Genomic DNA, 23488 nt, shown 5'->3' with positions numbered 1-23488 from the left:
GAGAGTCGACATCAGGAGTTCTGAAGGTCATGCTGGGGGACGTGGGGCAGGGTTCCCGCACCATGCATGCTCCTTCTTCAGATAACAATCCAACCTGACACTCCTTTTCCATTTCCACAGGAATAACACCTTGTCCAGAACAAGCATCAGCAAAGCTATGGTGTCATTTTATAACCTATGCAAAATATCTGATACATGAAAGATATACCATAAAAGGTAATACCTATCATTGTCTTCTAGGGCTAACTTCTATAGTTTCCTTCAATTTAACCAAAGAATTCTTACAAAAGCCCTCAATGGAACCATTTATCTCTTGTGAAAATGCAAACTTTACATAGAAAATATCTGCCAAGAAAGCTTCCTACGCAACTGTAATTAGTGAATAGCTCATTGCCATTATTTGTCAGATACAATTCTCATCAACACAACAAAAAATGAATAAAAGACCTAACTATTCCGTTATTTAAAACATACCTCTACTGTATTCAATTTCATAATAATAAGCAATATTTTTCCACAAAATATTATCAGTTAAGTCAGGCAGGCCAGTGAAATTCACATTCCAATTATTTCTAGCCTCTAATTGTTTTAGGATGAAAAATTCACATTTCTTTAGCTGGAAAAAAAAGAAAACGAAATGAGAAAGGGGCACATGTTCTAAAGATACAAAATCTTTCCAGAATGTTCATTTCTTACTTAAGCTTCCCTCAACAGGATCTATGCCTCATACTAAGAAAAAGGAACTAGAGCAAATATCATAACACGATGCGTCTGTCCCCCCCTTGACAAAATATATGACTGCATACAAATGACCTCCCTTCTTCATGCTTCAGCTCTTCCAACTGTAAGACAACATGGTTAATCTATACCCCCTAATGTACACTGCAGCTCTAAAACAAAACGGTTCTTTTAAACTCATCACAATCAGGAACTCAATTAATATTACTTCATTGAATCAAAATAATAAAATCAATGTAGAAAAGTAGTGGGTATTCCGTTGTTATTGCTAAAGAGTTTCAGTTAAAAGTTGCTTATGCCGTCATTTCATGAGTTCGGACCTAAATAAAACACAGTCCCACATCAGATGGGATTTCTTAAATATACAGTGGACATGTCACCTGCATGCAGAGTACCATTGTGCTGACAATGACTCGGTGATAAAATCAACAGTGTCCTTTTACAACCACACAGCTATGCTTTAATTTATTGTATTACATGGGTCTCTCAATATCTTACAAAAGCATTGCTTTCGTTTTTTGTAACTTTCACACTGCTCTAAATTTATTGGGAATAATTCTACTCTTAGCAGGCTTAAATTGTAATAGAGATTATATATGTTTTCTTTGCTTAAAGTTGCTGCAAAATTCATCTTTTTTCTTGTGCTAAGGTGTCAACCCAAAATGATATTGCAATAGACCATACAAAATTATTAAACTAGGAAGCTTCCTGCGAAATATGGAAACTAAGATTTTTAAAGTTTCACAACAGCAGACAAATGACTTTTATATTCTTTTTCTGTTTTAGTTAATAATAAATTATAAACATGCAATTTATGTAAATTGTTCATTACTTTAATGCATACATATATATATCAATAATAAGGATTGTTATTTCTTCAAAGAAATTATATCATTATTTGGAATTCTTCAAAGTATGGATTATTTCATATATACTTGAAGTATTTTTTCCTGGTGGGTACTTTTATACATGACAAGACTATTTTTCCTAGAAATATGCTTTGTTTGCTAGTAGCAATTTTTAAGACGTGCACAGAAAAAAAGCAATATCAGAAGAAGCAAAGTATTATGCCTTCTAACTGTTGCCTTATTGAATTTTAAACGTTTATAAATTTCCATGTGGTTCCACTACCATTCTTAGAAACGGTGAAAGTGTGCTGTCCCAAACATGAGTAATGATTCTACTCTTGGCTCTTTGAAACAGAGGTAAACGTTGAAGGAGAACCACAGTAAGGCAGAGCATTCTGCAAAGATCTGCTGCTTCCTTTAGTGTTGGTGGTTTCTTCAAGTCCTAGAAAAAAAAGAATTTAAAAAAATATCAGCCTTCATATAGACATTGTAAAAATTCAGACATGCAATAACAGTATTGTAAAATATTTTACCCATAATTTTCCCATATAATAGATTTTTTAACTTATTTTATTTTAAGAAAACTTTTAATAAGCATATGATTTATTTTTCTAAACAGTACAGCTAGTTATTTTGCCAAGGAATGAAGACTTTTCAAAATACATAGCCCAGGGGCCGGCCCCATGGCCGAGCGGTCAAATCCGCGCTCCTCTGCCGCGGCCCAGGGTTTCGCTGGTTCAGATCCTGGGCACGGACATGGCACTGCTCGTCAGGCCACATTGAGGCAGCGTCCCACATGACACAACTAGTAGGGCGTGCAACTAAGATATACAACTATGTACCGGGGGGATTTGGGGAGATAAAGCAGAAAAAAATAAAATAAAATAAAAATAAAGAAAGAAATAGCCCAGCGTTCAGTGTAGCTAATACTTTCATTTTTTAAAATGATGAAGGATGGTCATCTCTTTGGAGGAATGTCTATTTACAATATATTTACAATATATTTACAAGCTTAAAGCAGCATACAAGGAGGGTGACAAAGCTTCTTGTTGTCGCTTCTGTTCCTATGTGGAAGACCAGGCCTGAGTAGGAGACACGATTGTATACTAAGGCAATGAAATCTAGCAGAATTTTAAAAAAACAAACAAAAACTTGGGTTTGTATCCCAGCTCTGCCACTAATTAACTGTTTGATTCATTCATCTATAAAGCAGAATACAAAGAATGCCTCACATGCCGAAAGGTTGTAAAGATGAATGATAATGTGTATAAGATACCTGGCATTGGCACACTGTACTCAATAAAAGTTAGCTGCTATTATTAATAGTAACATCGCTGTCACTATTGGTATTCTTAACAGAAAGCATGGGTTCTGAGCAACAGAGTAGATGACTAGTTATCCAGGTTCATCTTGATCACAGCCATAATCATTGCCACCAGCAACACCACTCCCCATTGGCTTTTATAACAACTAAACTTCCTGCGGATGTCAACACCTATGCCTCAAAATTGGCCTGTGAAATTCTCAGCAGCAGTGATGATCAGCTGAGACAAGAATGAAATAGATCCTTATCCTTTGGTCAGAGAAGAAAGAGACAACAAGCTCACTGCAGAAAAAAAAAAAAATATCTTAATCTGTTTTACAAAGAGCCCTGCATGCTTTCCTAAGAATATGATCAATATATTTACCTCAATGTTTATTCAGCAAACCTGTGACAAGCACGTATTTTCTGGTTTTGATCAAGTCACACCTACAGCTACTACTCATAAACATTGCCGCAACTTTAAGAGTAACATTAAATAATTAAATTAATCTTTGAAAGAATCCCACCTGTGTGTTATGATTCTCTGTGCATATGTTTAGGTTTTCACAGTCTTCTGCCTCATGTAACATTTTTTTGTAGAGTTTTAGTGTCACAGAGCATGAAATGGAGCAGACAACACTTCTGATATCAGCTCCTTCTGGCCACAGATTCTGAAGCAAGGACAAGGTTTGATGTATCTGCACCAAAAAAAATTTTTTAAAGACCTAGTGATTGATTACAAGACACAAGATTCAAAGCTTAGGTGATATTTAACGCTAGAAAAAGAAGCTACATTTTTCCCATTAATGTTACTAATGCCAGAATGTAATGTTTCAAAAAATTAAAGAAAAATATAAAAGAAATGCCAAAGGAATAAATGAACTGAACAGTTGGAAAATATTTAATGGAAAATGAGAGTGAGGCTGTATCTAACTAGGTTCTAAATGCCATTTTAACATTAGTAACGATTTATTTTCCTGATCTGTATACTCACCAACAAATCTAAACAAGCTGTGCCCAGTTTGCAAGTCTCTGAATGATTAACCTGTAAATTCTTCAGTGTTGTTAGTTCTGACATTTTTCAGTGGCCTTTGAGGCAACTGATATAAATACAATATAGTCGCCTTATGTTCCACAGCTGTCTTCTCATAAATTGATATAGTTGCCTGATGTTCCACAGCTGTCTTATCACTGGTACTAAAAGCATTATCACTACAACCTCTATACTTTGTGGAAAGTTGGAAAGGAGTAAGAAATTGAAAAATTCAGCAAGGTAATTAGACAAGAGCAGGAGGTAGCTGTACAGACTTAAGATAATTTTGTCTGTCTGTGGCAGGATGCCACAGTCTGAACCAAGAAACTTGGCTTCTCCTAAAAAGTTAAGATGCTAATTAGACAAGTAACTTAACCCATCCATTCATTTAAAAATGTTTGCTTAGTGTCTACATACTATGTAGGGTTTGTAAGGATTTTATTCTAAGATTGATAACCAGCAGAGTTTTGAGCAGAGTAATACCATGATATCGGGTTGACATTTTTAAAAGATCACTTTGAATAAATACCATGTAGAAAGTAAATCATAGGAGATCAAGAGCAGAAGCCGAAATACAAGTAGGTTAATGTCCATGCAAAAGATCATAGTCAAGTTAACGTTGTAGGGATGAAGATGGTGTGAAGTCAGCAGATTCAGGATACATAGTGACAAGATCTACTGGCTGTGAGGTACGAAGGAAAGAATGAAGTCAAGGATGTCTCCCAAGTTTTGTCCTAAACAACTACAAGGATAGAGATGCTATTAACTGATATGAAGACTAATGGAATGGGTTTAAGGTAAAGGTCAGTTTAAGCCATGTTAAGTTTGCAATGCCTATTAAAAATCTGCGTGAAGATGTCTAACAGGCTGCTGAATATAAGAGAAACTAAGTATCTTGCTCATAAAGCATATTGACTCTAGAGTCATGTGACCCCCATCACATCACCACATCATATCTAGTCTTCCAAAAAGAATGCTCAATGGAAGGGAAAACAATGTTAAATCGTATGTTTGGAGAAATAAAAAGGGTGAAATAACCATTGACTTAGGTCACCTTCCTCATGAGAGTTTACCAAAAGATCAATTGCTTAACTTCCATTTACAAGCTATATAGATAGTTTTCTTTTCCAGAATACTGAGAAATTCCTGTCTTCTAGGAATACAGTTCCTCAGTGGTACTCCCGTATAGTGTAAGAAAAAAAGTTTGAGATTTTAAAATTATCATAGTAGTTGTCTTCCTCAAATTTTACCGCATATTTTATATAAAATTTTTTGTAGAAAATGTTTAGCGTTTTGTAATCAATAAATTTAGCAAGGCTCCTTCTGCCTCAGTGCTATGCCGCTTGAAGAACACATCCCAAAGATGCTTATTTATATAATCAGTGAGGACATGAATGTGAGTAAAGGAAATGTCTGTCTTCTAGAAGCAACAGTATGTTTCCTAGATGCCGAGCTTTAATTTCCAGATACATGTGTTGTTACCTCTTTCTGCATGTCTCCCAAGTTTAATTTCAAATGACCATAAAGAAATATTCCTGTTCCTTGTGACTTTTGGAAATACTCTATTACGTAGGCATGTAAGGCGTGCCGCAGCTGTTTTTCATGCTACAGAACAAAAACACGTAAGTAAATCTGGTTCAAATAAAAATACACATTGCATATCTCTAGTTAAACTAAATACAAGGTGGAAGATAATGTTCATGATCATTTGGCTACAGAGAAAACAAAAACAAAATCAGTTAATTCAAGTTAAAATGAACTTTTTCTCCTTTTATTTGAACTATTCATTGCTGAGATTATTAGAATATAAAAGAAAAATTAAAAAGCACTTATTTCTAATAAAATCAACCGTTAAGAAAGTCTTAGTAGGAGTATAATTGTTTTATACTAATCTGCTGTCTATTTCAAAAAAGAAAGAAAGGAATAAAATTGTAAGTAATATTCTCAACTCTTAGAATTCATAGCTACCTATTTATAATGGATACAACTATTCAAAACGAGTTGACAAATAAGATGATAAAATATTTTTCTATCATCTACCTTTATTTTAAAAGTGAGAATACAAACGAAAAGCATTCCAGATCATACATATACATACACATATATATGAATATGTATATACAAAATATATACCAAAAAACAGTATACATATAATATGTAGGAGTATACAAATGAGCGAATATGTGTATGTGAATGTGTGTATGTGTCTATACACACATACATGTAGTTTATGTACAAGACACTGACTGAGAATTTCCCACCGTGATCCTGACATGTCCTTGGCCTCTCTGAATTATTCCTCCGCATTGCCTCTTGTACATAAACTTAATCCATACTTTTTCTCCCCACCTCTCAAAATTTCCCGTACAAAGGCTTATCCACAAGAACTTCAACTAAACCTCTCTCGCTCACATCATGTAAAAAATTTTGCCCTCTTTCCTCACTTTGGAATACCTCTTTAGAATCTTATTACGCCGAGAATTTTTGAATAAAGACACGCTATTTGTTCTTCGGCTAATTTTTCTCACATTTACGTTGCTTATTTCTTCTGGGCAATTCAGCCTAACTTACCATTTCAAAAAACAGCCTGTGTGAATAGCAACTTGAGGCACAGTACCCGTAAATTCTTAGGACATCTGACTCTATTCCCGAAGGCTGCACAATACTGATTTTCTTCTGAAGAGCATGAATGATAAAAATGTTTAAAAAGTCTGTTTGACAAGGTGTTATTCCCCTTTCTGAGACAATTAGGAAATATGGGTAACATTGTTGAAGAAATATCTCCCATTCTGGTGACAGACAATTGGAAAATTCTGTATGAATAGTGACGTCAGTATTGTGTTCTAAATGTTGAATCAATATCATACGAAGGGCCTGAAGTTCAGGGTAACTAAAATACATATTTTCTGCATCCTGTGGAAAAAGAAAACCAATGTTAACATTAGAGGTAAAATTAAGAATCTTTCTGAAGATTAGTATTGTGAACAAATTGTTGTATTAACATGACAGGAAGAGTTAAGAATTTCAAGATGATTGAAATATATTTTTCTGCATCTTGTAGAAATGTCAGATAAATACTCATTGCTACTTTCCTATTGTTAATACTTGGTATTATTCTTACTAGCAGACACTTTAATTACAATCTGAAGAAGCAAAATATCTAAAAACGTAATGATGGATCAAATTTTTAAGTGATTGAATATTTTTCCTTAGACTCTATGAAATGAGAATTTTGTAGACTCTACAAAATAAATATGTTGGTTACCTTAAAAAAAACTATTACAAACTTGGCTTCCTTTTGAATGAAATCATGCAGAAATTGTTCCACAATATAGAAGAAGTGAAGAGTTTGTCCTTTCTTGAAGTTCACATTGGAAACACAAGTGATGAATAAGGAATCTCCATCAATCAAAAAGAATTCAGACTCAACAAAGTCTTTCAGTAAGCTTACCATGCTGAATAAAAATATCAAACACATAATACAAAGATTATAATAATATAAGCTTGAGAGAAAACCCCACAGTTCAATTGGATACACAAATTTTCTTCTAATTTAAGAAAAAATTAAGAAAAACTAACTGCAATTTTCCATGATATATAGATAACCCTTTTCCAGGGAATTTCTATTATTCCGTGATAGAATAAACCCTTAGTTAAAGATCTGACTGATTCTATAGTGACATGAAAATTCATTGGTATAAGCATAAATTTATGCAAAAAAGTACATCTCTATATTTTAAATTTAGATACTTACTGTTTTTGCACTTCAAGTATGAAAAATTAAATCACTCATTATCCTGGCTTAATTATATCTATGGAACAATCTCATTTTGCTTTTTAAATTAATATATAGCGAAAGGCTGTGAACTCTTCACCCAATTCAAGAAATAAAAGATTCTTCTATGACTTATGTCTATCCTATGAGCTGTTTCCAAAACTCATCTCCCCATAGGGGCAACCACTGCCTTGAGTTTAGTTTTCATCATTCTTTTGCTTAATTTTTTAAGTTTTTATGACCATAAATGTGTGCTAAATTTTGAATCTTTATTGAAAGAACAACATCTTATATATGTTTTCTAGAATTTACTTTTTAAACTTAATTACCAATTACTATGAAAATTCTTGCATATGGTTACAAGAAGCTATAATTAAATAACTTTAATGCTATATAATATTCAATTATGCCTACATCACAATTTATTCTACATCCTTCTCCTTTCAATGGGCACTTGAATTGTTTCTTTCATTTTTTGCTATTACAAAGTGTGCTACAATGATCATTCTTGTGAATGTTTCCTAATGCACAGGTGAAAATCTAGGGTATAGTCATAAAAATGGAATTATATTCACGTATCGCTTAACAACAGAGAGAGTTTTGAGAAATGCATCATTAGGCAATTTTATCATTGTGTGAACAGCATACAGTGTACCTACACAAACCTAGATAGAATAGCCTACTACACACCTAGGCCATATGGTACTAATCTTATGGGACCTCAGCGTCATATGCAGTCCATTGTTGACTGAAATGACATATGCAGAGCATGACTGTACTGATTTGTACATTATAAAGTAATACCAAATTGTTTTCCAAAGCAATTGTATAGTTATACCTGCATTAGCAGATGTCAGCTATTCAATTTGTCTACATCATTTCCAATACTGGGTGTTGTATAAAACATGAACTATAGACTTTCTTCTAGTTTTTTGGTTTTATTTTTTTGGTCTTTTGGCTAGAATGTGGGGCACTACTACATGCTAGTTTTCAAAAATTAAAAGGCTGCAGAAACATGTTAATTCTGCTGTATATTCTTTCAAAATTTGCTATTTGCATATTCTAATACATGATGTACTGGATCAGACCCTGCAGTCGGATGCCCAGGTTAGAATCCTGGATCCATCACTTACGAGTTCTGAGACTTTAGATTAGTTGCTTATCTATCCAACGCTGCAGTTTCTCAGGATGTAAAGTGAGAAAATTTAAAGCAGCTAATCCTTCTTGTGGTTGTTGTGAGGAGTAATGAGATAAATATGTATAAAATGATTAGAATCAAACTAGGCTTAGGTCATAATGTGTGCTTAAACTGTGCTTATCGTAAATGATGTTTTGGGTTTTTTATTTTGTAACTGTGTACAATTGTGTTATAGGATATCATTCTAAACTATTTTAGAAAATTTGAATGAGGAGATAAACACCATAAGATTTGACTCCATAAATCACTTATGGCAGGATACTTTTTCTTTCTTTATCATTGTGCCTAACATATTAAGAGGCACACAAAAATAACAGTTGAGGGAATGAAATACACATTGGTTTGGTCTATTTGTCCTTGATGATATTACATAATGTTTTGGCATTTGTCAAAACATACAAAAACGATTTTATGAGACTTGCATAATATTTTGACATGGAATACAATGCCAGTTAAATTACTACTTTAGTCTTATGCAATATTAAAAGGCAGTGAATCTTTCCTCCACTTATATCTTTCTTCAAAGCTTTTAGTATCTTATTCCCTGCTACTGAATGAAAGTCGTATACGATAACCCTCCCCAAGAAAATATTTACCTATTTTCAAAAATACTAATCTCTTGCTCCATTGGTAGTTTCTAAATCTATCTATTACTTTTACTGATATATTATTTTGAATAAGTTGTGTTGTACTTACTTCGATTTTGACAGAGTTTTCCAAATCAACAATGAGAGCTTCCTCAGAATTCCCTCACATTCCTTTAATTCTTTAAAAATAAATAACAGTGGTTTAATAGTCAATTTTAAATTAATTTTAAATGACAATTAACTTCTGTTGCTAACTTTAAGTGTATTTATATTTTATACAAGACTGCATATACATGGCTGAAATATTCAGTAAGCATATTAAACGATAAACAGATATGCTAAAAATATGTTTAAAAAGAGAGCATACCTACACTACTTACTGTAAAGAACAATTATTAACAAGATAGGTCAAATCTTACAGTTTTCAAATTGGATTTTTCGTACTCTAAAATAATAAATCCTCAGTTTCAAATGCATTTTAGTGATATACACAAATTATAACAAATCCACAAAGACAAAAATACACCGAAAACTGGAAATTTTCCACTTCCAAAATTAATTTAGATAGGTATCGCTATATAGGTATGTATAGTTATAGATACAGTGTCTATCTTGAAAAGTTCTCTCACTAAAGATAAACCATAAAATGGTAAATTTTGTATTTTTTCCACTCTCCCATATATTTAAAAAAAGAAAAATGGATCTAATTCTTTGAAATAAGTTTCTCTAGCAAACTTCTTGTAATATTCCATGTCCTTGTTGAATGAATCCTATCAGGAAATTAGGATTTGGAAAGAAAAAAAAAGTGTCATCCATTCAGCACATGAGGTCTCAGGAAAAAACAGAAAGAAGTAATATTGAAATTAACCATAGAGGGGCCAGCCCGGAGGCACAGCAGTTAAGTGCACATGTTCTGCTTCTGCTGCCACAGGGTTCACCGATTCGGATCCCTGGTGCGGACATGGCACCACCTGGCAAGCCATGCTGTGGTAGCATCTCACATATAAAGTAGAGGAAGATGGGCACGGATGTTAGCTCCGGGACAGTCTTCCTCAGCAAAAAGAGGAGGATTGGCAGCAGATGTTAACTCAGGGTTAATCTTCCTCAAAAAAAAAAAAGAAGAAGAAGAAATTAACCATAGATTTTTTGGAAATTTTGTTACAGCATAAGTAGTCTCTCATATTTTTATGATTGATATTAATTAATTGAATCCTCCAGTAACTGTTTCTTCTTCAAAAAGGGTGAATTTTTTGAATAATTGAGGGGTGTTAGGTGTTAATAAAGAATATTTCAATATTATGGGGTCCCTAGACATGCCCATATATTTTGACATGGAATATAATGCCAATTAAACTGTTACTTAGCCAAATTTATTGATAATAGGTGGCTCCTGAATCCTAAGAGCTACTTTGGAATTTATTAACCAAACAGTAAGGCTAAGCTTGGTGTATATTATCATTTTCGTTAAAATTGTACTTATTTAGTTATTTATTGCAATTAACATAGAAGTCTCCAAATGTCTTCATCATTTTATGTCTCTAGAATTTCATAATCTCATTTTATCATTATTATTTGCATATCTGTGCTGACAGAAGCAACCCAACAAGCCAGCATTGTGAATAGTTACAGATTGAAGATTAAAAGACTTTTGTGTGAATAAAGTGCAAGGAAGTTTCCTGCTCCAGGTCTTAAGCTTTGCTTACTAAAAGCCTGCCTAATTGGTTGGAGTTATGTGAAAATATTCGTTTGGAAGAGTATTTTAAAGTTTTATTTCAATTGCATCAATAGTTTTAGGAACACTGTATTTAAGTTGCTTTCTTGTTTTTCCTTTATGTATTTTTATTTTAGTTTATAATTAGGTAAGAAATATTTGAATTTCAGTTTAGGTAAATTATTAATACTTGCTTTGGGTAAGTGTTATTCATACATCATCCAGATGAAAAGCAGGGGGAAAAAATCTAGATAATTTAATCAAGGTAAAAATAAAAGGCAGTTGGTGATTGAGGAACTCTAAATTTCAGTTGATCATTTTTGAGGGGAGGATGATGACGATAATTTGAAAATACAGAAAAGCATGAAGAATAATTAACAAACATCTATGTACCCCAACATTGGAACTGGTAAATGTTAAAACTGCTCATTTGCTTAAAATTCATTTATCAAGGAGAAATAAACATTACAGATACAGTTGAATTCCCGTTCTGCCCGCCACAAAGACAACTAACAACGTGATATTTCTTTGCCATAACTTTATATTACCATTTATAGTATTCTTTTATGTTTCTTTGACTTAAATGGTATCATTCCACATCCTGCTTTCTTCATTCACTTTTAAGATTTTGTGATCTATCCTTGTGGATACACATAGATATAGTGCATTTATTTTAGCAGCTGATAATACTCTACCATATGAGTATATCACTTTTTGTTTTTTAAAGCTGTTCTTTTTTGTTGTTGTTGAGGAGGATTCGTCCTGAACTAATCTCTGTTGCCAATCTTCCTCATTTTTTCCCCTCTCCAAAGCCCCAGTGCATAGTTGTATATTCTAGTTTTAGGTCCTTCTAGTTCTTATGTGAGCTGCTGCCACAGCATAGCCACTGACAGACTAGTGGTGTGGTTCCGCGACCGGGAACTAAATCCAGGCCAATGAAGTGGTGAGAGCACCGAACTTTAACCACTAGGCTATCAGGGCTGGCTCAGTATATCACCTTTTATAAGCAAATGCCATACTGAGAGACATTTAGGTTGATTTGTTTTCTTGTCTTTGTCCTACAAATAATGGCATATTGTACATTATTTTTAACATGTCTCACGGAACATACTCAAGAGAGATTCTCTAAGAGGTAGGAGTTGGAGAGGTAAGCAACTCCACTAGATAATATTCATTTCATCTTCAAAGTATTGATAATGTCAAATTTTAAAATATTAATAATCTGAGAAATGTGTCTCATAGTTCTAATTTATATTACTACCAAGAATGAGTATCTTATACAATATATATCTATTTCTTTTTAACATTCACATTTCCCCTTTGTGATTTGTTTATTTGTGACATTTACCCAATTTTCCATTGGGTTGTCTTTCTCTGGTCAATTTGTATACAATCTTTAGTTTTCCTGGGTAAATGATTCTTATATTTATACATAGATTTATGGTCTTATTCCAGTCTGTTCATTATACTTTAACTCTTCTTGGAATATTTTGTTCCAGAGAAGCTTCTGGGTTTTTTTATTATGATAAAATCTACCAAACTTTTATTTTTTATTTGATTTTTTTTTGTCTTATTTAAGAAATCCAGCCCTACCCCAAGATCCTTAAGATATTCCACTGTGGGGTTTTTTTGGAGAGGCAAGATGAAAGAGTAGATTCAGATTGAACATGCATTTAATTTAAAGATTAATTGGGGATAATTGATATATTTATGATATTGAGTGATAATGAGCAAGAACCTAGTATATTCCCAACATTTATTCAGTAAAATTAAGTTCTTCTGTAATGTTTCATAAATATTTCCTCCCTAACATGTTTTGTGAGATTTATTCCTGAGTATATTTTAGTTTGTGCTGCTATTTTGATGGTTTCCTTTCTTTTAATACATTTGCCAATTAGTCATTTCTGGTACTTAGAATCAGTATTAGATTCCATACTGATGGACATTTCCATTCTAATGGGTGATTAGAATCAATTTTTTTTAAAATGTCAATCTAATATCCCAAAGAAGATTTATCGTATTTGCCAGTTTTGTGTAGATTCTCTTGGACATTTTAGGTAGATTTTCTTCGCTGTTTGGGGTAGAGTATAATAACAATCATTTTCTCTCTCTTCCTTCCCTATTCTCACATTGTTTTTTACTTTTCTGGTGTCATTACATTGACTTGTTAGCAAATACTCTTTCCTGTTTAATGGTAAAACACATAAAGTTTTATCATTATTTTGGTGTTTGATGTAGATTTTAACAGGTTGCTTTTATTAAGTTTAGGAAATTATTTTCTTTGCCTAGTTGGTAAAAAAGTCTAATCATCAGTGAATATTGAAATTTTCTAAATGTTTTCCTGCATCTATTGAAATGACAATATATTCCTGTAATTATTATTATACAGAATTTTATTACAAAAATTTTTATATTGAGATTACATTAAAACAACCTGGTATTGATATTTTCTTTACTTGCAGTATAATTGTATTTTATGTGTTGTATTTAATTTAGGAATTCATGCTTATCAGACCACTCTTCAAGCTTTTGAGTTAAGTAGAGTCATTTGGACCTACTTTTAAATTCACAGTTCTATAATCAGAATCATGTGAGAATTTTGTTAAAATTTTTGACTCCCAGTCCGTATCCCCAAGGATTTATTGATTCAATCAGACTAATGAAAAGTCTAAGAATCTATGCTAGAGTGGAGTGTAACAGATCTATATTTGACTTAAATAAAATCAACTATACAAACTCATTTAAAAATTTTCAAGCCTATCTTTTTTTTTTTTTTACAATATAGATTCCAAGCAAATCAAACTACGCAATCATGTAGTCAACTAAAGAAAAACAACACAAAATCTTTTCTAATATTCAGGGAAAAAATAGCTGAGGGCATCTATATAGTTGAGAGAGAAAGAGAGAAGGGGGAGGAGGAGGAGAACGAGAAGGAGAAGCAGGAGAAGAAGAAGAAGATGAAATGCCTCACCTGATCTTTCTAAATCACAGTCGCTAACATCTGTAGGTTCAACTTTTGAAGGCTTCTCTTCATTGATTTCAAACTCAGATGGTAATTGCCTAGAAGCTGGTTCTTCTATTACGTCTTCTGAGCTTAGTTGATCTTCTTCCTCAGATTGATCAAATGAGGACAAACTCTCTGTGGTCTCACTGTCATCACAGCTATCACTTTCAATATCGCTTTCACTTTCATTGTTACCTGAGCTTGAGTTTTCATTTGACGTAGTAGATGCAGAAGCCATGATCTATAAAAACAAAGCTACTAATTATCACTTTATTTAAAATCACATATCACAGTATAGTGTACTCCTTTCACAGGAGAAATCAGTTGGATTCCCTCATCTCTCTCTAAATCGCACCAATCTCTAGTTTCCTAATGAGGATAATTTCTCATAATCTTCTCCCCAAACATGTTTGCAGTGAGTTGCTCAAAAGGGAAGGTAGAGGCAAAATACATTCCTGAAAATGTGTATAGGAAAGTCACATACACAAAGACAAAAAATAATGTATGTGCTTAAAAAGAGGATTTGATCTAAGAAAATCAGAACATAGTAAAAATTTCTATATATACCTTAACTTTGGAACGATCTTCATATATAAGTTTCCAGCATTTTAAGTATTACTTTAATTATATTCTTTTTTTTCATAGTTGAGCACATAGTCAACCAGATGACATGGAATTAGCATCCAATTAAAGCTAAAGATTTGCTGGTTTCTGTGTGACCGATGACTTTCACCATTTTCTCAACCAAGTTTATGAAACATGCATTCTCTCGTTGTATCAACATGTGTATTCTTCATTTATCTGTTTTTTTCTAATAGTAAAATATTCCACTGGCAGCATGAAGAAAGAAACTAACAGTGAGGACAGTGCCCTGTTGGCTGGAAGAGAGCATAACTTCATACTTCATCAAAATGTTCAGTCGTCAGCTTATGGAGGAAAGTGTTAAGCGTGGTTCCTCACAACTAAAATTTACAAAGGGTCACTGTATACCTAAGGCAAATAGATGAAACCATAGGTAATATAGGTACTTAGATTCACAGCACAGTTTCATGCAGATAGGGTAATTCTATGTAAATAAACTCCAATCACTGGTAGCAATACTAGTGTCACCAATATATTGTAGTATCACGATCTTTTTAGAAATGATATAACAATCAAATTATATGAAAAGAAACTATAAAGACATCACAGAATTGAATGTTTTATTTTTGTAAATAAAACATCTGAGAGTAATTTGGCTACAATATCTGTCATCCTGCAAAAATGTTAAAATGTGTACTTTTTAGTTTTTATCTATTTTATACTGATTTATAAATTGCTCACTCTAATTTTGTTGGAAAATTCTTACATGCCACTTCAGATCTTTTTAGCCTCACCTGTCTCCAGGGACCTTGGCACTTGTCTTGTTCCAGCCACCACTGTGGCAAACATCTTTGCATGGGCATCAATCAACTTTAGGAGGGAAAAATTCAATAGCATTTTGCCTTTTGTCTACATCATGTCTCTCGCTCCTTTTGGGAGGATTTCCCTGCAGCCACTGAAGCATGAAACACTACATTCATATATGTGCAACCCAAAAGTATGTTTCCCTAAATGTCAAACATTTGGCCAATGGTAGTAGCAATCAGAGCATAAATCCTTCTCCCATCCTTCCATGGATGGCTTGTCCTGAGACACAGAACATTAAGTGACCTCTTGGAAGATTGTACCAGGGGAATGAATTATTAGTTGTGTGTGATACTAAGCAGTGGACAACTCAGCAACACACTCATATTGGTTCTTCCTCTTTCTCTACTTCATTCCTCTTTCTTTTACCTTTGATTTCCTGGGATTACATGCCTCAATAAATTATTAGCACATAATTTTTTGTCTCAGTCTCTGCTTTCTTGGGAACCCAAAGAGAATTCATATCAAGAGTGGCCCCTGAAAGAATATCCTCAGGGTAAGACTTTGAAGTTCGATCATTCCCTGGTGTGATGTCAGTAGTGATCCCATTGCTGGTGTTAAGAGAGGTGCTAATAATCCTGGCATACAGGAGTGTGACAATTACTAAGACTTTCCTCTGTATTTCATTCTAATGAAGTAGAGGTGGGAGGTAAGGCATTGAGAATACTCATTAGTTGTTCCACCTGAAAGTACAGAAGCAATGACACTTTTAAGTGTGGAATTATCTTCTAATAATAACATTGGAAAGCTCTCATATAGAAAATGATAGACTGAGGGCAGCCCTCAGTTATATAAAGGCAGGCAATCACATTTATTTTCCTAGCTGTAGTATCTTTACTGAGACAGAAAATAATAGCCTCTGGCACTTGGCATGAGGCTATTAAACTGATAAATGCATTTGTTTTCAATCCTTACCAATAAGGAAGATCAAAAGCAGTTCACATTTGCCTAAGAAGAACACCATTTTTGTCTCAGGGATCTGTTAAATTTCTTGTTCTTTATCATAATATAGTCTGTACTCTAATCAACATGACATTCCAGAGATTATTACGCTGCTTTTCTGTTGATGATATCATGCACTATTAAGATACGTCTTAAGGCTCAATTTCCACCCTCATATATAACTACTCATGCAGCAGACACCTCATTTTTCCACTAATATCGAAAAATGAATTATATTGTTTCTGTTTTGCACGAATTATTTTATCTGTGCTCTAGATTTTGTCTCCTGGACCTTTCTCTAAAGGTTACCTCCCTTTATCCCATTTTCTCCTTCCCTACCTCTCTCTCCTGGCTTTTTTCCCTCAGTGTATAAACATAACCATGTCTTTTCCACCCTAAAATAATCGTCCTGCTATCTCTGTTACACTCATTCAATTTCAGCTCTTTTTTTCACTCTCCTCTGTGACTATTTCAATCCATTATCACGCTGCTCCAAATGTCTAACCAATAACTCTTCATGTTTCTACACATGATCATGCATCATCAAGCTTCTAAGAAGAGAATATAAAGTCTTTATGATTCATCACTAACACTACTATCACCAGCAAAATGCAATAACTGTATAATTGGGCAATCATTTGGTCTCACTGTGCCTCAGTTCCCTTTTCTTTAAAAGAAGAGTCAAAAAAATACTTCCCTGTGGCCAGCCCAGTGGTGTAGTATTTAGGTTCATACACTCCACTTCGGCAGCCTGGGGTTCACTGGCTCGGATCCTAGATGTGGACCTACACACCGCTCATGAAGCCATGCCGTGGCAGCATTCCACATAGAAGAACTAGAAGGACTTACAACTAGGATATACAACTATGTACTGGGGCTTTGGGAGGAAAAAAAAGAGGAATATTGGCAACACATATTAGCTCAGGGCCAATCTGCCTCACCAAAAATATTACTTCCATCAAAAAGCGTTAAATTCTAAATATAAAATATAAAATAAGAAGACGTAAAAGTGTTGACCACTGTGCCATAAATCCTTATACTTTCATCATTTCTTGGTTGTGGCTTTTTTTAGCAAATACAATTTCCCATAAATATACTTTAATTTTGATGAATAATTAATTAATTAATTCATACACTCAATCTGCTTTTATTAGATATTTACTATAGTATAAGACACTATTCTAGGCAACATACTCAAGTCCACTAGCCTTAGGAAGGACACAGTCTAGAAAAAGAGATAAGTTAGCAGATTAATTAAAAGTTAATATGATGGGAGTTGTATTATAGCTAGTAAATGAACCAGGTAGTACGAAAGCATAAAGGAGGGAGTGACTGGGAGAAGTGAATGAGGCTTCTCAAAGGAGATGATCTTTGAACTTGAGCTTGAAGAATTATCAGTTTTTCAGAGAAAGACAGAGTAAAAACATTCTAGAAAAACAGAACAGCATGTTCAGAGACAGGTTCAAGATGGTGGCATAGGAAGATCCTGAACTCACTTCCTCCCATGGACCTAACAAATCTGCAGCTACATATGGAACAATCTCCTCTAAAAAAGACCAGAAAACTAGCTAAAAATCTTCTCCACAGCAAAAAAAAAAAAAGGTCACATGAAAATAGGTAGGCGAGGCAGAGAAATGGTCTCCCCAAAAACCCCACTCCCGGTGCAGCAAACTACAATTGGGAGGGATTTCTTAAAGATGAAGCTTCTCCTTGAGGAGCAAGGGGTTTGTGCCTATTATCAGGGATCCCAACTCTTGGGATCTGCATCAGAGAGACAAGCCTCCAAAATATGCAGCTTTGAACACCAACACGAGAACCGTAGGGTTAAAGGAAAGAAAGATTCTGCTCTTAAATAGCTTGCACACATACTCACCCTGGGACCCAGGACAAAAGCAGTAGTTTGAAAACTGCTCAGACTACATGTGAAGGAGAATCATTTGCCAATCTTACATCATCTGCTGGAGGGGCAAAAACCTGTTGAGACTCTTTCCAGGAACAGAGACATGGGTGGATGCTATTTTTGCACTATCCCCCTACATTGCTAGGGTCAGCATTGGTAAGTGCCATTTTTGCACTCTCTCATAATCTGCTAGTGCCAGTGCCCTCCACAGCTGGCAGACAGCCCCTCTTCCCTGAGTCACCACAGCAGTCCTGGGCCTGGCAAGTGCCCACTCCCCTGTGCCACCACTGCAGCCCCACCAGATTCTGTGGGCACAGGCTGCCCACAAAGGGAATGCTCCATGAACACCTGATGGCTGGGAGAGATTGTATTTCTGGGTCTCATGGGTCTGAAACAATTGAAGAGACAGTTCTTGGCAGGCTACCATCCCCAGGATATAGCATAAAGAGCAGACTGAAACACAATTCCAATCTTCCTGGGAAAAAAGTCCTATTTACTTATCCTGGAGCCCCAGTCTGAGGAGTAGAATGCAGGTTTACCACTCATTTAGAGGCTACAGAAAGTGAGACAGAAGAAGCCACCTTTGCACTTTCCCTTGGCCTCACTACAGCTTGCCAGCACCTCCCAGAAAGGAGCTCATACACTTGTCTGGAGCCTCAATTTTAGCAAAAGTCACTAAAAGAAACCTCCAGATCACCTGGTCTGGAGGCCAACAGGGTCTATGATTGTTGTCCCACAGGACTGAATATATTTGCATGCCTTAAAAGCTGCTGCCTGAGAGTCTAGTTTCCAATCATCCTGAAACTAGGTGCTGACTGAGATCTGACCTTCTAGAAAACTCACAGGTCTTGACACACCCTCAACAACTAGGACCTATCAAGAAAAATCAGGCTGTCTAAAAAACTAAAAAGGCTCAAGAGATAACCAAAATTTAGAGCAAGGTTAAACAATACGGTTCATACGCATGAGCCACACTCAAGACTAGAAGAGACAGCTGTTTCACCCAATACATAGAAACAAACAGAGAGTCAGGCAAAATTAGAAGACAAAGAAATATGCTCCAAATGAAAGAACAAGATAAAATCCAGGGGGAAAAAAGCTCTAATGAAATGGAGATAAGTAATTTATCTGATAAAGGGTTCAAAGTAATGGTCATAAAGATACTCACCATATTCAGGAGAAGAAGGAAATGAACACAGAAAGAATTTCAAGAAAGAGATAGAAAATATAAGAAAATTCCAAACAGAAGTCACAGAGCTGAGGAACACAAAAACTGAAATTAAAAATATGCTAGAGGGGTGCAACAGCAAACTAGATGAAGCAGAAGAAAGAATCAATGATCTGGAAGATAGAGCTGTGGAACTCACCCAAACAGAGCATCAAAAAGAAAAAATAATTTTATTTTTCCTTTTTTTTCCCAAAGATTGGCACCTGAGCTAGCAAGTGTTGCCAATCTTTTTTTTTTTTTTTCTGCTTTATCTCCCTAAATCCTCCCAGTACATAGTTGTACATCTTAGTTGCAGGTCCTTCTAGTTGTGGCATGTGGGATGCTGCCTCAAAGTGGCCTGATGAGTGGTGCCATGTCTGCTCCCAGGATCCGAACCAGTGAAACCCCATGCTGCTGCACTGGAGTGTGCGAACCTAACCTCTCAGCCACGAGGCTGGTCCCCAGTAAAAAGAATTTAAGAAGTGAAGAAAGCTTAATGGACTATGAGACAATGTCAGGCAGAATAACATTCACAGTATAGGTGTCCCATTAGGACAAGAGCAAGAGGAAGAGACAGAAAATTTATTTGAAGAAATAATGGCCCCAAATTTCCCTTACCTAGGGAAGAAAAAAGACATCCAGATAGAGGAAGACCCAAGAGTTCCAAATAAGATGAACTCAAAGAGACCCAGAGCAAGACACATAATAATTAAAATGTCAAGTTAAAGACAAAGAGACAATCCTAAAACAAGCAAGAGAAAAACTACTTTTTACAAACAAGGGAACCCCCATAAGACTATAAGCAGATTTCACTGCAGAAACTTTACAGGCCAGAAGGAAGTGGCATGATAAATGCAAAGTGCTAAAAGGAAAAAACTTCCAATCAAGACTACTCTACCTGGCAAGGTTAACATTCAGAATTAAAGGAGAGATAAAGAGCTTTCCAAAAAAACAAAAGCTAAATGAGTTCATCACCAGTAAATCAGCATAACAAGAAATGTTAAAGGAACTTCTTTAAGCTGAAAAAAAAAGGGCAGTAATTATAAACAAGAAAATGTAAGAAAGTAAAAATCTCACTAGTAAAGGTAAATACATAGTAAAGGTAGTGGATTAATCAATTATAAAGCTAGTATGAAGGTTAAAGACAAAAGTAGTAAAAATAGATATAACTACAACAATTAATTAAGGGATACACAGAATAAAATGATGTAAAATGTGACACCAAAATCACAAAACGTGGGGAAGGCAGGTAGGAACAAAAATGCAGTTTTAGAACATGTTCAAACTTAACTTGCTATCAATTTAAAATAGACTATTATATATATAGGCTATTATTTGTGAGCCTCATGGTAACCAAAAAGCAAAAACCTATAGTAGATACACAAAAGACAATAAGAAATGAACCTAAGCACAACACTGTAGAAAGTCATCAGACCACAATGGAAGAAGACAAGAGAAGAAGAAAGGAACAGAAAGTAACTACAACACAGCCAGAAAAAAAACCTAACAAAATGGCAATAAGTACATAATTAGCAATAATTGCTTTAATGTAAATGGACTAAATTTTCTAATCAAAAGGCATAGAGTGGCTGAATGGATAAAAAAACAAGACCCACCGATTTGCTGCCTACAAAAGACTCACTTCAGACATAAGGACACACACAGACTGAAAGTGAAGTGATGGAAAGATATTTCCTGCAAAAGGAAACCAAAAGAAATCTGAAGTAGCTATACTTATCAGAAAATATAGACTTTAAAACAAAGATTGTAAAAAAGATAAAGATGGGCATTACGTATTGATAAAAGGATCAATCCAACAAGAATATACAATGTTTGTAAATATTCATGCACCCAACATAGAAGCACCTCAATATGTTAACACCTAAAGGGAGAAATTGACAGCAATATAATAATACTAGAGGACTTTAATACCTCACCTACATCAATGGATAGATCATCCAGACAGAAAATCAATAAGGAAACATTGGCCTCAAATACATTAGACCACATGGACTTAATAGATATATACAGAACATTCCTTCCAAAAGCAACAGAATACAAATTCTTCTCAATTGCACATAGAACATTCTCCAGGATAGATCATTTAGGCCACAAAATAAGTCTCAATAAATTTAAGTCTGAAATCATACAAAGCATTTTTTCCAACTACAATGATATGAAACTAGAAATCAATTACAAGAAGAAAACTGGAAAAACACAAATATGTGTGGAGATTAAACAACACACTACTGAACAACTAATGAGTAAATCAAGAAATCAAAGGAGTAATCAAAAAATACCTTGAGACAAACAAAAATGAAAATACAATGTACCAAAATCCATGGCATGTAGCAAAAGCGTTCCTAAGAGAAAAACTTACAGCAATACAAGCCCAAGTCGAGAAAGAAGAAAAAATCTCAAATAAACAATCTAATTTTATACCTAAAGAAACTACACAAAGAAGAACAAACAAAGCCCAAAGTTATCAGAAGGAAAGAAAAAAAGTCAGAGTGGAAATAAATGAAATAGGGACTAAAAAGGCAATAGAAAAGATTAATGAAGGTAAGATCTGGTTCCTTGAAACAATAAACAAAATTGATGAAACTTTAGATAGACTCACTAAGAAATTCATTGAGGAAAAAAAAGACAATATGAAAAAAAGAGGGCTCAAATACAGAAAATCAGAAATAAAAGTGAAAAAGTTACAACTGATACCAAAGAAATAAAAGGGATAAGAAGAGACTACTATGAACAATTATACTCCAGCAAATTGGACAACCTCAAAGAAGTGGACAAATTCCTAGAAACATACAATCCTCCAAGACTGAATCATGAAGAAATAGAAAATCTGAATAGATGAATTACTAGTAAAATGATTGAATCAGAAATTAAAAAAACTTCCAACAAACAAAAGTGCAGCACCAGATATCTTCACTAGTGAATTCTACCAAACATTCAAGAAGATTTAATATCTATCCTTCTCAAACTCTTCCAAAAAATTGAAGAGGAGAGAATACTCCCAAACTCATTTTACAAAGCCAGCATCACTCTGATGCCAAAATCAGAGAAGGATGCCATAAGAAAATAAAATTACAGGCTAATATCCCTGATAAAGATAGATGCAAAAATCCTCAACAAAATATTAGCAAACTGAATTCAACAATACATTAAAAGGATCATACATCATGATCAAGTGGAATTTATCCCAGGGATGCAAGGATGGTTCAACATCTGCAAATTAATCAACACAGTGTAACACATTAACAAAACGAAGGATATAATCATATAATAACAGATGCAGTAAAAGCATTCAACAAAATTCAACATCCACTTACGATAAAAACTCAACAAAGTGGGTATAAACGTAACATACTTCAACATAACCAAGGACGTATATGACAAGCCTACAGCTAACGTAGTCAGTGGCAAAAAGCTGAAAGCTTTTCCCTTCACATCAGGAACAAGACAAGGATACCCACTCCTGCTGCTTCTATTCAACATAGTATTGGAAGTCCTAGCTAGAGCAATTAGGCAGGAAAGAGAAATAAAATGCAGCCAAATTGGAAAAAAAGAAGTAAAACTATCACTATTTCTGGATGACATATTTTTATATATAGAAACCCAAAAGACTTCACCAAAAGAATTTAGAACTAATAAACAAATTCGGTAATGTTGCAGAGTCCAAACTCAATATACAAAAATCAGTTGCATTTTTATACACCAACAACAAACTATCAAAAAGAGAAAATAAGAAAACAATTCTGTTTACAACTGCATCAAAATGAATAAAATACCT

At 34.3% G+C, this 23488-nt stretch overlaps 1 protein-coding gene across 10 annotated transcripts in view; it reads right to left on the bottom strand.

The window, feature by feature from the left end:
- LOC103556794 (probable ATP-dependent RNA helicase DDX60) overlaps positions 1 to 23488 on the bottom strand; it is a 108460-nt gene that overhangs the window by 81805 nt on the left and 3167 nt on the right. For all 10 annotated transcript variants that reach the window (XR_011536882.1, XR_011536883.1, XR_011536884.1 and 7 more), the window contains exons 2-9: positions 14165 to 14438; positions 9592 to 9661; positions 7188 to 7377; positions 6494 to 6835; positions 5405 to 5527; positions 3417 to 3587; positions 1870 to 2028; positions 475 to 616 (exon numbers count right to left, since the gene is read on the bottom strand). Coding sequence is in view for 4 of the 10 variants with exons in the window: in XM_070608187.1 (XP_070464288.1) it covers positions 475 to 616; positions 1870 to 2028; positions 3417 to 3587; positions 5405 to 5527; positions 6494 to 6835; positions 7188 to 7377; positions 9592 to 9661; positions 14165 to 14435 (1468 nt within the window). In the remaining 6 variants the exon portion in view is untranslated. The remainder of the gene's footprint in view (positions 1 to 474; positions 617 to 1869; positions 2029 to 3416; positions 3588 to 5404; positions 5528 to 6493; positions 6836 to 7187; positions 7378 to 9591; positions 9662 to 14164; positions 14439 to 23488) is intronic.

This window comes from Equus przewalskii, chromosome 2 (genome assembly GCF_037783145.1).
Source record: "Equus przewalskii isolate Varuska chromosome 2, EquPr2, whole genome shotgun sequence".
Lineage (NCBI taxonomy): Eukaryota > Metazoa > Chordata > Mammalia > Perissodactyla > Equidae > Equus > Equus przewalskii.
Note: the sequence above shows the minus strand (reverse complement) of the source record. Positions and strands in the feature narration are given on the sequence as shown.